The sequence below is a fragment of the Triturus cristatus genome, chromosome 3_1 (genome assembly GCF_964204655.1).
Source record: "Triturus cristatus chromosome 3_1, aTriCri1.1, whole genome shotgun sequence".
Classification (NCBI taxonomy): domain Eukaryota; kingdom Metazoa; phylum Chordata; class Amphibia; order Caudata; family Salamandridae; genus Triturus; species Triturus cristatus.
This window is the reverse complement of record NC_140583.1, coordinates 955,071,144-955,087,768: the sequence shown is the minus strand read 5'-3', so window position 1 is coordinate 955,087,768 and position 16,625 is coordinate 955,071,144. Positions and strand designations below refer to the sequence as shown.

At 47.3% G+C, this 16,625-nt stretch overlaps 1 protein-coding gene across 4 annotated transcripts in view; it reads right to left on the bottom strand.

Annotated features, from left to right (window-relative positions):
- The window catches only part of NMI (N-myc and STAT interactor), a 382,827-nt gene that overhangs the window by 76,235 nt on the left and 289,967 nt on the right, over window positions 1-16,625 (bottom strand). For all 4 annotated transcript variants that reach the window (XM_085645599.1, XM_085645600.1, XM_085645598.1 and 1 more), the window contains one exon: window positions 245-431. In XM_085645599.1, coding sequence (XP_085501725.1) covers window positions 245-431 — 187 coding nt within the window. The remainder of the gene's footprint in view (window positions 1-244; window positions 432-16,625) is intronic.

Sequence of the window (16,625 nt, the reverse complement as noted above, 5' to 3'; positions counted from 1 at the left end):
TGAATTCAGCAGCCCACATGCCTCGAACCTCACATTTCAAGCATTTTATTTTACTCTTTTTAGATTTCCTTTGTGTTCTGTCGCAGTTTTACACCTCAAATTAATCTGATATGTAAAATTTCCAAAACGGTTTAAGTAGAAATGCTGATCTGAAATGTATTTCTCAAACCAGCAGAACTGAATACTCCTTTATAGAGCAGTTTTCAAAATGGTGCCCAAATCATCCCTGTGCGTATGTACATACCTCCGGGATCCACGAAGGTGATGGTGGACGTTTTTAATTTTCTGTTAAATTGAATGTCATCAATTTCACCTCCTCCAATTTTGGACTTGTAGAAATGGAGTTCCAGTTTGTCTCTCAAACGTTCTTCTGGTACATTGTCAGGTAGGTCTTTGACACACACATCTTTACTAGAAATCGTGAAATGAATCTGCAAATATAGGATTGGCATTTGATTACATGAAAATGAATACGCCGTGCATAAAACGCGGACAAACAATGGTTGCGTCCATGTTTCCTGAAATTGCTACTTATGCTACATCTGCCCCATTACATCACATCATGAACTCCGTTATTATCTTTGTTAAGAGCAGTCACTATATTTCAGGGACAACCCCGCTCGCAGCCCCCCATTACCCTAATACTTGTGTTTGCCCGCATCTGGCCGTTTCCCAGCCTGTAAATATGTTCTTTTGGTTTTCGTTTTTTCCCCCAAGATAATGGAATATACATTTTCATAAAATGCCTGTAAAGTACACGCTTGATAACACATCAAAAAAATGTTCAGTCCATGAAGGTAAAATGAGAAAGGTAATAGATTAAAAAAAATAAACAAAGTAACGTGATAGTAAGGTGTAATGACTCGATATTTCCTATAATGTTATTAAAAAGCTATTATAAACTACAGAATTTCCTGGTACCTTAGGGGTAAAGAATGCCAAATCTGGTGGAAAACTAGTCCTACTTGCCCATGCCTGCATCGCTCTTTAGCTGCACCTCATTCTGATGCTCAGTCAGCACTCAGCCAGTACGTGTTAGTTAATGTATGTATGTTAAGTATGTACCACTAAGTATTGGATATGTGTACCTGAATTTGTTCATGTTTCTGTATGAGTCAATGGAGGCTATGGGGGGTTAAGGCGTATATTTTTGTGAATCCTTAAAGGTGCTAAAAGAATATTTAAGTCCGCGTTTGTGTGTTAAAGTCCATAATAGGTAAAAGGAAATGACAAACAGAGAGAGAGAGAGAATGGGGGGGCTTGATGGGGGTGCGCGTACATGGTATGTGTGAGAGAGTGAGTGTGTCTGTGTGTGGAGATGGGTGCACTTCTATGTATTTCTGGATACAGGATGTGTGGGTTTGTGTTTGTGTTTGGGTTCATCTCCGGCTCAGGCTTAGACTGATCTAACGGTAAATGAACTTGAGTATGAGTATGTAGAACCATGTGCATTAGATGTTTCTCGTCTACTCAATTAAATAAAATGAAACACCTTAAAAAGTGCTAATTCATCGGAGGCATCAAAAACACTATGCATGGTAGATCTAATAAATATTGTAAGTAAAGCCATGTTTCATCAGCTTCCTGAAACCTGTAGGACTGTCCTCTGCCTCAAATGTTCCTTGGAAGACAATTCCACAGCTTGGTCATTTTTGGGATAGCTATATCTTTATTCTCCGCTGGCCCATGATGTCTCCTTGGATATACCAACTAAACTTAGATTAAACTGATGCTGCATCCATCTTATGTAGTGCTCTGTGTGCAAAGGGTTTTAAAGACGGAGAACTTACGGACTGGCAGCAATTGTAGGCCTTTCAGTGCATGTGTCATGGATTGGTGTTTGGGAATCCCTAATTTCAATCCTGCAGGCGCATTCTTAGTGACTTGCAATTTTGAAGACACTGCCTGGGTGATCCCAGAAGAAGGGAGTTACAGTAATCCAGACCGGAAGCAATTAGAGCTTGAACAACCGTTTTCAGAGCTAAAGTAGGGAATAAATGGAAAAACAATCTTTAGCACTCTGATAATGTGATAGCACACAGCTGTCACTTGATTTATATGGGTTTTGAAGTACGGCTCTTTGTAGAAAATCACTCCAAGATTCTGTGCGGAATTAACTAGTTGTGGTACTGCCCCCAACTCTGAAGGCCACCTGCGTATGACCAGATATTGGACGATTTGCCAAATATGAGAACTTTTGTCTTCTCACTGTTAAGTTTTAGGCAATTAGAACTCATCCATATGTCAACCTCTCTCATATAGTCCAAAAACTTCATTGCTATCAGTAGTGGTCAGTGGAAATTATAAATACAATCTGTGTATCATCTGCATAGGAGAATATCATAAAGCCAAGAGTGAGATCAGGTTCAGCAAGCGGAGACATATATAGATTAAACAATTCAGAGCTCTGTGAAGAGCCCTGTGGAACTCCACAGGAAAGACTGAACGGCTGTGACCTGAATGGATTACATGCCACCAATTACGTTCCTACTGTCAGGAAAGATTAAAGGAGCTTACGAGCCTCATCTTTGAAGTCCATCTGGGAAAGACGAGCTACTAGTTAATGTTAAAAATAATTGCAGCTTTACACTCCAATATAGCTTCACTTTATCTGAGTCAGTTTAAGCTTTCTACATTTCTGTTTCAGGGGCCTCAAGTTTCAGCCATACCATGGGGCACTGGGATGTATTTTATTATTTTGACTGGCTGTAAGGGAGCAGTGTCATCCCCAGCAGCCAGCACCCAACTATTCCTAATTCTACAGCGGTGACTTCTATGTTATTGCCTAGAACAAATGACTGGTTCTCTAGGGCAGTGGTCAGACATCTTCTTTTACACCACCCCATTTATACGACCGTTCTAATAATTTAGCGCTACTGTTGGTGTTTCTGTCCATATTCAGTACAAAATGAAGAGGTATAGCATTATGATCTGACTAGGTCACAGGTAGTGGGGAACAATTCTTAGATAAGTTAGTATAAACAGCGTCCAAAGTATGACCCTCTCTGTGTGTGGGGAAAACCCACAAGCCGTGGGAGACGGAAAGCATTTAGTGTCTCTTATAGAGCAATACTGAAAGTACTATCACCTTTCTCCAAATGGAAACTAAAATCTCCTAAAATAGCCAGATACGACTTCTGGAGAAAAGCTTCTAATAAAGAGCCCAAGCCATTAATAAAGCTGGTTCACTGTACATAAGCGTCTCCATGCCTCGGAGTAGTCGATGCATGCCCCAATAAATAGCTGCTGGGGGAGAGGGTGATGAGGCTCTGTATGTGCATGTATAAGTGTGAGTGCGTGTCTATCACACACAGAAAGATCACATAGATCACTTCCAAGAAACACAGGCCTCCATGGAATCTCATGTGTGCATCTGTGTATATGACGGGAGGCATGCATGCTGTATCTTTTTGTGGGTGCCACTGGTTTTACAATGCATAAGGTATTGTGGCATTAATCTAGAAGTTTGTCTGATACACACATGTAACTACATGGATCCCTGGCTTTTGAGTGTGTCTTTTTTCTACTTGATTTGGAGGGTTTGTGCATTGTTGGCTTTGTGTTAGGTGACAAGCTAATTTGTGTATCACAAGTACTGGTAAGCACCTCCCATAAATACTACAACAAACAAATCTCCATTTTGTGGCAGGTGATGTGGCACCATCGTACGAGTTACTTACCTTCGGTAACAATGTATCTGGTAGAGACGATTCTAGCCGCACATTCCTTCACGTAGAATTATCCCTAGGCGTGAGACTGGATCCGAAAACTTTTTGCCACAGCATCCCTGCGTACCGGGGGCGGGGCGACATCACGCGACTCCGCCCAGGCGTCGTCCGCGTACGTGACCTCAGCGAGGTCACATAAGTCCAGCCCCGGCGCGCCCACATCAGTTTTCTTCGTTGAACCTTTCCGCACTACAAAGCGGAATCACCAGATAAAAAACTGTGGGAGCATTGAAACAGTCACCGTTTCTTTCCAATTTTTCTGCTCTTCGCACACTAACAACACCACCAGGGTAGTGCCAACACCGCAGACCCCAAGGACAGGGAAAGAAGAAAGAAGAAGAGCAAGCAGAAACCTGCGCAGCCACCCTGCCCGCACATAGACAACCTCCCATCCCTGTACACGGAAGGGAAGAACAGGCATAAAAGTCATGGCACATGTAGGAAGCCCACCTCCCTCATCCTGAGCAAGGAATGGGACCAGTCCCAAGACAGACTGGGACAACAACCACCAAGCCACCCCAACCTAAAGGGCAACCACCCACAAGGGCAAGACATGGCCAGAGGACCCCCAAAAAAGAGGATAGCAATGGAAGGGAGGGAGGACAAGGATAGAAGCAATCCCCCCCAAACCTGGAGTAGCCAGAGCAGGAGGGCACCGGCGCACCGAAGCCCCATCCTCCAAAGAACCAAGGGAGGAATGAACCGCCCCCAGACGGAGCTACCCGTCAAGAACAAGGAAGGTACTCACAGAAGACACAGCCCCCCACCGGGAGGTGAGTACCGAAGACCAACCCAAGGGTCCTCGCAGAATAGGGGACGAAGGGCGGGCCGTGAAGGAATCAGCGGCTAGAATCGTCTCTACCAGATACATCGTTACCGAAGGTAAGAAACTCATACATCTGATAGAGACTACTAGCCGCAGATTCCTTCATGTAGAATAGATACCCCAGCAATACCCCCTGGGAAGGAGGGTCTGCGAAGGACCCCACCAGCCAAAGCAGAACAGAGGGCCCCCACAGGGGACCAGATCTGTGGACTAGGTAGAACCTTGCCCGTGCCAGGCCAAGGTAACCTCCACAAGCAGAACCTCACCGACCCCAAGGGGACGTAGGAGGGAAAGAAGGCTCAAGCACCCCACTCCCTCACAAGGCAACATAGCTTCCGCTGAATGCCAAGACAGGGATACGGAAGAAGAAGAAGAAGCCTACAGGGCCCAAGGAAACCAAGGAGAAGAAGGCGAGCCCATTCCAGATGGAGAGCAGCCTGCCAGCCAGAACATAGCCGCAAGAAGAACAGCCAGAGGCCCCAGGAAGACCAAGTAGGCAACGCCAAGCAAGGGAGAACACAGGGACATCCCAGACCACAGAACGGGAGCAGGGAGAGGAGGTGATGACCGGGCCACCACCACGAGTGGCCGCGCACACGACCTCAGGAAGCAAAAGCCACCTACGTAAACACCATGGAGTACAGGTACCCGAAGGTGACCAGGACCCTCCAGCAGAGCGCAAGCCAAATGACAGCTACCATAACCCCACATAGGGCACGTGAAGTCCCAATATATGGGAACCCGCTTTGGAAGTACTTCCGCAGCAGAGGAAGAAACAAAAGAACCACGGGGAAAAAAAGCACCCCCGCTACAGGCTTGACAGCAGCCCAAGCAAAGCAGAAGGCCCAATCCCAGGGCCAAGTCTGCGCAACAACTCCTGCAGAACTCACACACAACAACAAAGGGGCCGTCCAGCAGCCAACAATGCCAAAGTCCCAAGGAAGGACGTAAACGGCCAGAAAACATACTCCACAACCATAACCACCGGCCTAAGAAGGCCCAGAAGCAACCCTAACTCAGAAGTCACTGAGGAGGGGATGGAGGAGGAGAAGGACAGAGCCCTGCCAAGAGCCTCGGGATGGTGGAGTCGGCCAGGGCATGAAACAACAGACTGCCATCAAATGGGAGATCAATGAGCCTCTCCCGAATATTTTCAGGGAAGATGCCGTCCCGAAGCCAAGCATGGCGACGGAGAGTGACTGAGAAAGCCATGGCCCGGCACAGCGCCTCAGTGACGTCCAGAGTGGAGCAAAGAATAAACGCCGCAAACTCCCGGCCATCCAATGCATGGTGCCGCAAATCCACCTGAGCAGACTCCTGGGACGCTGCGGACCCCAGAGACTCAGCCGAGTCCCACAAACAGGAGGAGGCCCTAGCCAGCGCACACACAAGGTGTTAAGGGCTTGCAGGGCTGCGCTGGTCGAGGCGAAAATGTTCCGTCCCCAAGTGTCCAGCCAGCGGGACTTTCTGGATGGCGAAGCCAACAGGGGCGGCAGGGAGGGAAAAGCAGTTCGCAGAAGGGGGCTGGCGGCTGAGGGGTGAATGGACAGGCACGCCGGGTCATGTTGATGAATACAGGCCCCAGCTAGGCCCGCAGAACACAAGGGTTCGCTCTCCTGTAACAAAAGCTAGAAGGAAGTAGGCACGGAAACTGCAAAATACAAAGACAGAGTTTATTAACCCTTAAGGGTGGTCCTACAACCTACACAACACTTCTTCAGTATTGCATAGAGTAGCACAAAGAACCTGCGTACACGGTCCCCTTTTATACACAACAGAGGGGCTCATAAGTGGGTGGATACAACATAGAGCAAAATTCATTACCATTTATGGTCATTTTCGATACAGGATCAATATATGGGCGGAGTTAACAATTTCCTGAGCCCGCGAAAACATGGTCAAACAAGGACTAACTGATAACAGATGTGGTCAAGTCTGGGCATGCGCCAGACGGACAAAGGAGCTATTTATAGACTGTTACTAGGCAGATTACAAGAGCAACTAGCGAAAAGGTAGGACTCTTCTCGTGCAAAGCACGTGGAGACATGACAATACAAAATGGAGTCCGGACATTAGCCAACATAAGACGAAAAACATGTTCTAAGGAAGGAGAATTCATGTCTTTAGTGAATGCTTAATCACATCGCTGTTTTAGTTTTCAACAATGTGGCGTCGGAAGGTGCCGATGCAGAGGTACCGGGTCCCTGGAGGCAGGACGCCTCCAAGCCCCCGTCAAGGTAGAAAGGAGCGAACCTTCAAAGGGAATCAAGATTTCCCTCCCACCAGAGCCCTGGTGGAGGACCTCCAACAGATGGTCCGCCGGAAAGTGAGCCACCAGGTCACCCATGCGTAGGATGCCCACAGCCGTGGATACTGTGTGAGCGAAGGCCCCGCGGTGGAGAAAGCAGCTCCTCTGTGGGTGACTGCTGCAAACTAAGGCGGCCGTCCCCGAGGCCAAGCGGGGCAGGCAAGGGCCAGACCTGGAAGTCAGGAGGAGCCGAAGAATGAGGGACCTGCCGCTCTTCCGACGAACACCCCTGCCTCAGGAAGAACGGGGAGCCACCCTTCGACACCGGTGAAAAGGACACCACAGGGCGACCAGTCTCCGGGGAGGACGATACCAATATGCAGCCTGCCTCCGGAGAAGAAAGAGTGTCCAAAGACGAATCCGCGGTACGACCCCTGCGCGGAGCCGTAGAGTCCGCTGCTTGATTCAGGACACCGGCGCCATCCGGCATCGCCGGGCAAGGGACCTCCAAGTCACCCCGCACCGGAGACCGGAGCGGGGACTGGAGTAGAGCTGGAGCCGCACCGGCCCGGAGCCGCACCGGACCAACCCCCGCCGAGGCAACCACCTGCGTGGGGAAACGGGATGGGCCCGGGGAAGGGCCCGAAGCCCTCCGCCGGCCGCGGCCCAGAAGGAGGCAAAGGTCGCCCGGAAACCCCTGTGGCGGCGCCAGGGACGACCCTTTCAGCATTTACTGAAGACATTCGGCTTATTGGGATAATCATCATATATGTCAATTTTCATCATCTCTTCCACCTCTTTGTTTAAATGTTTCTGATAGGTGACATTGGCAATAGCTTTCTTATCAGGAATACAGAATGACACACATAAAGAACAGAGTAAAGGACCACACTGAACACAGATGCAACAGGAAAACAGAACTGCTACAATAATACAGAGACCAGTTAAAACTTTCCATCCCCATGTAGTGATCAATGCCCAAAACCATCCAGAAAAGGTCCAAGTGCCATTTTCTGTATGAATCTCAGCTGCGATTTTATGCAATTTATTAATAGCGTTGTAAACTGATGGCGTATGGTCAGGAATGAACACACAGCAACTACTTCTGATAATTTTACATGCTCCACCTCTGTCAGCTAACATAACATCTAATACCATACGATTCTGTAATGCAACAATTCTAGTAATTTGTAATTCTTCCGTAAGATTCCCAAGAGCAGCAGCGGTTTGATTCGTCACAGCCTCTACAACTCTTGTTAATCTTCGAACCTTCCTACTATTCAGGGCAGCTCCAACAAAGAAAAACAATCCTAAGTTAAAATCAACATACTGCTGTAAGCTAGTATCAGTTTGATCAACATCATCAATGGATAGAGTACGTTTATACCTATTTACAGTTACATTGTTCAACAACTTCAAGCCTTTATGATAGGATGCAGGTGCTAAGAATACAGGAGGTAATAAGAACGCTACATAACATACTCCGGACCAGCCGGGTGGTAAGCGATAATAACCCTTATTCCCACATACGAAGTATGTATTATGGGAAGCTAAGAAAGTACTATTATTTAATCCATCTATGTTTAGAACAATAATACAGTCGCTAACACCAACAGGAATATAAACCCACACTCTGAACACACAGGTCCGCTTGAGCTTGTGCCACTTGAATCACAAATTGTTCATTCCCAGCAGTGTCTCTGGTGTTCGTAAAAATGTAGGGGATCGATTCATTGTCTGGTCGATATTCTTCCCACTCCCATATTGTCCCATTCGCTTGTGGATAGCCTTCTTTATCTTGATGACATTCCCTATTAAGTCTGAAAAGTAATCGTCCCACTGTAGGTTTCCGTGTGGCAAAAAGCAAAGTGTACCATGCTCTACAAGAGCCATTATGAGAGAAAGGAAGAGGTATAAACGGCGTTCCTCCTTTCTTCTGATGAGCTGGCATCATACCACATATCCAACAGTTCGTAGCATTTGTAGCAACATGGGTATGATGCAACATCTGAATGAAAGTATTATTCAAATAAGACTGACGATGCTTCAATTCTTGATACGGAAGGGTATAAAAGTAGTGCTCCTCAGGCACTGGAGTAGTCAAAACAAGCAACTCACGGGCAGGAGTCACATCCTCAACAAACCATGTGGTTATACCAACAATAGCCACAATGATAATAAAGCTTGTCGCACAAAGAATCTTCTTCTTCTCCATCTTGTAGTAAAAAGTCAATATCTTCCTGAAACTAAAAGGTTGTCAGAACTCTTCCCCTTAGGCAGCCGTTGATTTCTTCACCAGCGGGCCAAGACGGGGGTCACTACACTAATGCAGGGCTGATCCCCCCCCCCCCCTTGCCTCATTGGCTCTCTGTTTCACTAACCTAAGGGCCGTTCTGACAACGTCTTTGGATACAAAAAATCACTTCCTCGGTCTGAGGTGATATCTTCTTCCTCCAGGAATCGCTTGGTCCGGGAAGAGCTCCTCAGTGTCGTCCGGTTCCACAGCACGGCCTTTCTCTGCAGTCAGGATTTCTCGATGGTCGGTCAACACAGCAGGCTCCACTAATCCAGGCGGCACTTTGCGACAGTGCAAAGAGTGGATCCAGTTCTTCCGATTAGAAACTCGCACAGCTGTCCTCGTTGCGAGCAGGACTTGCTCAGGACCAACCCATCTCAGCTCCAGACTGTTCGTCCTTTCGAACACCTTAATCATAACCTGATCCCCAGGTCGGAGGTTATGACCTTCACCTGTGGACCGATCAGGGAGCGCTTCTCGAACCTGTTGATGAATAGAAACCAAATTATCCGTTAACTGTGCCAGATAATCATTCATCATTACACAAGGTACATCATGCACTGATTTCGGTTTTGGTGGACCCCAAATATTCATTGGGCGTCCAAACACGATCTCGTAGGGTGTGAGACCGGTCCGAGAATGCGGTATCGATCTAATTGACAATAATGCCAGCGGTAAAGCGTCTGGCCAAGTCAAAGAAGTCGAAGCTTGGATCTTAGCGATCTTAAGCTTCAAAGTACCGTTATATTTCTCAACCAATCCCGCAGACTGAGGGTGAAACACTGCATGAAACTTCTGGGTAATGCCTAGCCCTTTCAGGACATACTTGATAACGTCTGCTATAAAATGAGGTCCGTTATCACTCCACAACAATCTACAAACACCATATCGAGGGAAGAACTCCTTCAATAGCATCTTGGCTGTAGTCATTGCAGTATTGTCTTTCGTAGGGTATGCCTCAACCCATTTACTGAAGGCACAAACCACTACTAGAACATACTTCAGATTATTACAGCGCTCAAGCTGAATGTAATCCATCTGCAAAACCTCAAAGGGTGCAGTAGGTGTTGCAAATCCTCCTGCTGGAGTTCGTGTACCCTTTCCTGGGTTGTACCTCAGGCAAATCATGCAGGTCTGCACTACCCTCTTTGCCGTACTAGCAATCTCCGGATGCTCCCAAACTCATGTGAGTAATTTTACAATTGCGGAAGCTCCGACATGCGCTAGTCCATGTGCCATCTGAACCATAGGTTGTACGAAGGCAGTGGGTAACTTCCATTTATCCATCTGCTTACTTCTCCAACACCCTTCATCATCTAATTCTCCATCATTGGACCATTGCTCCCGTTCCTTATCGGAAGCGGTCCTCTGTATCTCCAGCACTTCTCTCCTAGCATTGTGCCATCTTTCTGCCTGTGACTTCACAACATACATTGCAGTATCGCCAGGCTGCATCGCAGTCTCTCGTGCCACCCGGTCTACAAAAGCATTCCCTTCTCCAACTTTATCCACCACTTTCTTATGGGCACTACATTTAACTATAGCAATCTTCTTTGGATATGTTAATGCAGTCAAAAGGTTGTGAACTAACTCTCCATACATTATCTGTGCTCCATGTGACGTTAGAAACCCTCTTTGCTTCCAGAGTAGGCCAAAATCGTGCGCTACTCCGAAGGCATAGCGGCTATCTGTATAAACATTCACACACAATCCTGCACTGAGCTGACATGCTCGTGTTAATGCTATCAGTTCCGCTGCTTGAGCTGATTTCTGCGGTATGCGTGCAGTCTCCACTATTGTTTGTAATGTGGTAATTGCATACGCTGCTGAAATCGTACCATCTGGTAGCTTCAGGCATGATCCGTCCACCCATAGTTCTCCATCTACATCTGTAAAGGGCGTATCCTGGAGATCAATACGACCCTTTGTCTGTTCCTCAGTCACAGGAATACAATCATGTGCTTTCCGTGCTTCAGACTGAGTTTCCGGGAATGGCAACAATGGCTGGATTTAACGTTGCACACCTCTTTAACGTAATATGAGGAGCCAAAAGCGTCAACTCATATCCCGTTAAACGAGCACTGGTCAAATGCTGCGTCTGTCTGATTAAGTAGGGCATCAACAGCATGGGGAACTAATACCAACAACTTATGAGATAACACAATTCCTTCGCTTTGGCGTATTGACACAGCTGTCGCCGCGACCGAGCGAAAACAACCAGGCAATGCTCGGGCAACAGGATCAAGTACAGCCGAAAAATATGCACAAGGGCGCTGCTTGTCGCCGTGCATCTGCACTAAAACTGATAATGCACATCCATCTTTCTCATGCACATACAGTGAAAAGGGCTTCGTATAATCAGGGGTACCTAACACTGGTGCTGAACAAAGGGCTTGTCGTAATTGCTGAAAGGCAATTCCACACTCATTTGACCAAGGAAGAGGGATTGGTGTGTCTTTTGTCAAAAGTGCTAACAACGGCTTAGCTATGTGTGAAAACCCCAATATCCATTGCCTACAGAAAGAAGCAAGGCCCAAAAATGCACGCACATCCTTCTGTGTGGAAGGTACTGGCGTGTCCAAAATTGCTTGAATACGATCTGGTGTGAGTGCACGCCCCTCCTTAGACAAAAGGTGACCCAAATAAGTCACCTTTGGTCTACAGAATTGCAATTTCTTCCTCGACACTTTGTGATTGTGAGATGCCAAAAAAGAAAGCAAAGATAACCTACACTTCTCACACAGCTCAGGAGTGTCGGCCGCCAACAAGATGTCATCGACATATTGTATAAGGGCGACACCCTCAGGCAGAACAAAGGAATCCAATTGCCTTTTCAATGCTTGACTGCAAATACTAGGGTTTTCTGTATAACCCTGAGGGATTCTACAAAATCTATAAGACCTATTATTCAAAGTAAAGCCGAAAAGTTATCGGCTATCAGGATGAATAGGAATCGAAAAGAAAGCATTTTTCAAATCAATAACTGAAAACGTGGTCGCCGTTGGCGGGACCAAAGTGAGTAACGTCGTGATATCAGAAACCACTGGATACTGAGGTATCACTATCTTATTCACTTCCCTTAAGTCAATAATAAAACGATAAACCCTGGTATCGGTATCTTTTTTCAAAATGGGTAAAATAGGACTGTTGCAGACATTGTAGGGAACTTCCTCCACTACTCCCACCTTAATCAAATCCTGCACAATCTGTATGAGTGCCTCCTCCCCCTCCTGGGAAATACGATACTGAGGGAGGCGTGGTAACACCGCACCCTCCTGGACACTAATGTGGACAGGCGGAATCACCATCTGTCCCACATCAGTATCCGAAGTGGCCCACAAAGAATGAGGGAGGGAAGCTAATGCAGCATCCTCCGCAACCACACACATCCGTTCTGTCATAGGGTGATTATCGTTTAATATCACACGTACTCCAGTAGGGGAGCAGCGGATCGTTGCTCTGTAGTGTTTAAGCATATCAAGACCCATAATGTTGTCAGGCGTGTTCGGGGCAAGCAAAAACGGACAGGGTGCAGAAAAGTGGTCAACATGAAATGCAAGGGGTCGGGATAGAGGGCTTCGAGAGAGTGTACCATCAAACCCTACCGATGTAACCATTAAGCCAGATGGGGGAGCCCTCGGAACCAATTGTTTGGACAGTGCACTACGAGTAGCTCCTGTATCAACTAGGAACCGATCAGTAGAACCCAAAACATTTGCTGAAACATAAGGACCCTTCTGATCAACCGACACTTCAACTGATTCCAACCCCCATCCAACGCAATCCTACGCATGCTGTGAATCATGGTACCCAGAACGGTCGTTCCCAGACATTTGATACTGATGTTGCCGATCAAATACATTAGGTCTATCTCGTTGCTGCACTTTAGGATCAAATCGAGCACGATCATTAGAGTGCCCTCTAAAATTCGAAAAGCCCCCTCTACCTCTCCATGGTCCCTGGCCACGTCCCTGACGAGAGGCATGTAATACCGGACAATCTCTGGCCCAATGACCCGACTGTTTACAATACGCACATTGATTTCTATTAACATCTGACCGACCCGAAGGGGGACCATAGAATCCTCCTCTACCTCTTTCGACACCCTGACGAGGTGGACCATACACTTGTGCTAACATCACCTTAGTTTTCTAATCTTTCGATTTCTTCTCCTCATTCCCCTTCGCTTCTTGTTCCTGACGCTCATAATACTGAGCCATAGTCAGGAGGGATGCCGGGGACGAGGTGGACCAAGAACTTTCACTCGCTTTCAATCGAGCTGCTATTCCCGGTAATAAATTCGCCACATATTTATCGACAAAAAGATGTCGACCCGTATCATCCGTAAGTGACTGACCACTGAAATCATGAAATGTCTCCTCAAAGCGCGTAAAGAAATCTGAAACTGATTCATCAACCTTCTGTTTACATGAGGCTAACATATTCCAGTCAATCTTTTTAGGGGGAATAATTGTTTTCAACTTAGTCAAGATAGCGGCAGGAAGGTCTAAAATAATCCGTGGTGGTTTTTGCGCGGGTTTTCTCTCCCTATCCTCATCCTCAATCTCAGACCATCGAGCCTTAAAAGCGGTAACATCATCCACCTTCCGCACAGATCTCCACATATCCGGTGGTAAAATGAGCCCAAAGAACAAATCTATATCCGCTAAAGTCATAGTAGAAGAATTCAAGGCCCCTTCGACCTCTTCGTAAAAGGCCGCTGGATTCTTGCGGGGGTCAGGCAATGCATTCTTTAATGCCATAACGTCAGCCCTATGCCAGGGAGTATAAACCCAATTATACACAAAATATCCCCTAGCATCGGGGGAAGATATATCTGAACTGTTTCCTGCTCCTGTAGGAGGAACATACAAAGGTGCCGCCTCTCGCATCGGTTTAGCATGCACTAGTTCGCTCTTATCTGAATGGGAAGTAGATGAGCGTTCGCCGCCGATGTGTGAATCAGATTGCTCCTTCTCCCCTGCCTTTAGGCGCGCTCTCTCTTTAAGTTCAAACACCGCGTCCCGCAATGCAAACAGCCGTCGGACCGCATCGGGTACCTTAGAGGGAGAAAAAACACCGTTACGTAATGCTTTAGCGTCTGATACTACAGCATCAGGCTCGAAAACATCTGAATATTTCCGAAAGGCAGTAATCACTTCATCAGAAAAAGTTTCAACAAAATACAGCTTCTCTCTATCCTGCCAATTTTCCAAAGATTCCAATAATTCAGTAAGAGATAGCTTGCCCTTAAGCGCACGAAGAGAAAGTTTCCGAAGCTCACCCATACGCTCAGTTGATAACATGGACCGCGTGTCTACCTTATCCGAAACCGATCCAGAATCCTGTGACCTCGGGGCAGACGCGCCAACATAAGGGGGCGGAGAGCGATCTAATAAATGAAAATCATCTTCAAGATTAGTAAGGACAGGATAAAGTGGCTGGCGGACAGCATATTGACCCGAGACTTGCAACCTACGCTCTTTCTCTTGTCTCTCCGCCAGTTCTCTTTCCTCCCGACGCTTCGCTTCCTGTGCTCTCACATGATCATTTTTCCGTTGCTCTTTATCAAACAGCGCTTTCTCACGTTTCTCTCGCTCACGCACTTCCTTCACCCATAACCGTACACATTCAAACATGTCTTGGCGAGCACGCCATTTACACATACACTGTTCCACATACTCAATCTTACGCATATCAAACGATCCATACAAAGGCCATCGTAACTCAGGATCCTTTTTGGTGTATTTCCTCCACACGGTGCTGTACATTATAGAGGAAAGACCATGCTTCACATACATATCCCTATTAGGAGTCCCCTCTGGGGGGGCTGGAGCAGATTCCTCAAGATTTAACCGGTTTCCAAAGCAGCAGCACCACTTACGGAGTGCGCTAAAAGCAGGCATGCTCAAAAATAATGCAAAATATGCAGTATTATCAAAAATGGCACTTAAACTTTGCGCCGTTCAGATTTAAACAACTCCGGAGAAATATCTCCACATTACCCTCCTATATGTGTTGCAACGCATATATTCTCACAGTAATCAATACAAAATATGACCGGTCATCACAAATCAAACTCAAATAGCCAACCCAGGCTTCAAAACTCGGAGCAAGTACCGAACAACGGTTCTTACCAATCAAGAGTGTCCAGATTCCAACTGCCAAGTTCCAAAATTCGCCCAAACGGCTGTCGCGGCAGACCGACAGAAGAGGTCTCAGTCGAGGACCGGCGCCACCCAGATGGTCAGTTCGGAAGGGAAGGAAGAAAACCTCGGGATGCCAGGACTAAAAAACGCCGCTGGCAGTGATCACATCCCCGGCCAAATTCCTCACCTTCGTCACGACCAGTCCTTCGAGCATCCGAGTCGCCGATGAGCCCCACGTGACGGGCGCCAATTGATGAATACAAGCCCCAGCTAGGCCCGCAGAACACAAGGGTTCGCTCTCCTGTAACAAAAGTTAGAAGGAAGTTGGCACGGAAACTGCAAAATACAAAGACAGAGTTTATTACCTTAAGGGTGGTCCTACAACCTACACAAAACTTCTTCAGTATTGCATAGAGTAGCACAAAGAACTTGCGTACACGGTCCCCTTTTATACACAACAGAGGGGCTCATAAGTGGGTGGATACAACATAGAGCAAAATTCATTACCATTTATGGTCATTTTCGATACAGGATCAATATGTGGGCGCAGTTAACAATTTCCTGAGCCCGCGAAAACATGGTCAAAGAAGGACTAACTGATAACAGATGTGGTCAAGTCTGGGCATGCGCCAGACGGACAAAGGAGCTATTTATAGACTGTTACTAGGCAGATTACAAGAGCAACTAGCGAAAAGGTAGGACTCTTCTCGTGCAAAGCACGTGGAGACATGATAATACAAAATGGAGTCCGGACATTAGCCAACATAAGACGAAAAACATGTTCTAAGGAAGGAGAATTCATGTCTTTAGTGAATGCTTAATCACATCGCTGTTTTAGTTTTCAACAATGTGGCGTCGGAAGGTGCCGATGCAGAGGTACCGAGTCCCTGGAGGCAGGACGCCTCCAAGCCCCCGTCAAGGTAGAAAGGAGCGAACCTTCAAAGGGAAGCAAGATTTCCCTCCCACCAGAGCCCTGGTGGAGGACCTCCAACAGATGGTCCGCCGGAAAGTGAGCCACCAGGTCACCCATGCGTAGGATGCCCACAGCCGTGGATACTGTGTGAGCGAAGGCCCCGCGGTGGAGAAAGCAGCTCCTCTGTGGGTGACTGCTGCAAACTAAGGCGGCCGTCCCCGAGGCCAAGCGGGGCAGGCAAGGGCCAGACCTGGAAGTCAGGAGGAGCCGAAGAATGAGGGACCTGCCGCTCTTCCGACGAACACCCCTGCCTCAGGAAGAACGGGGAGCCACCCTTCGACACCGGTGAAAAGGACACCACAGGGCGACCAGTCTCCGGGGAGGACGATACCAATATGCAGCCTGCCTCCGGAGAAGAAAGAGTGTCCAAAGACGAATCCGCGGTACGACCCCTGCGCGGAGCCG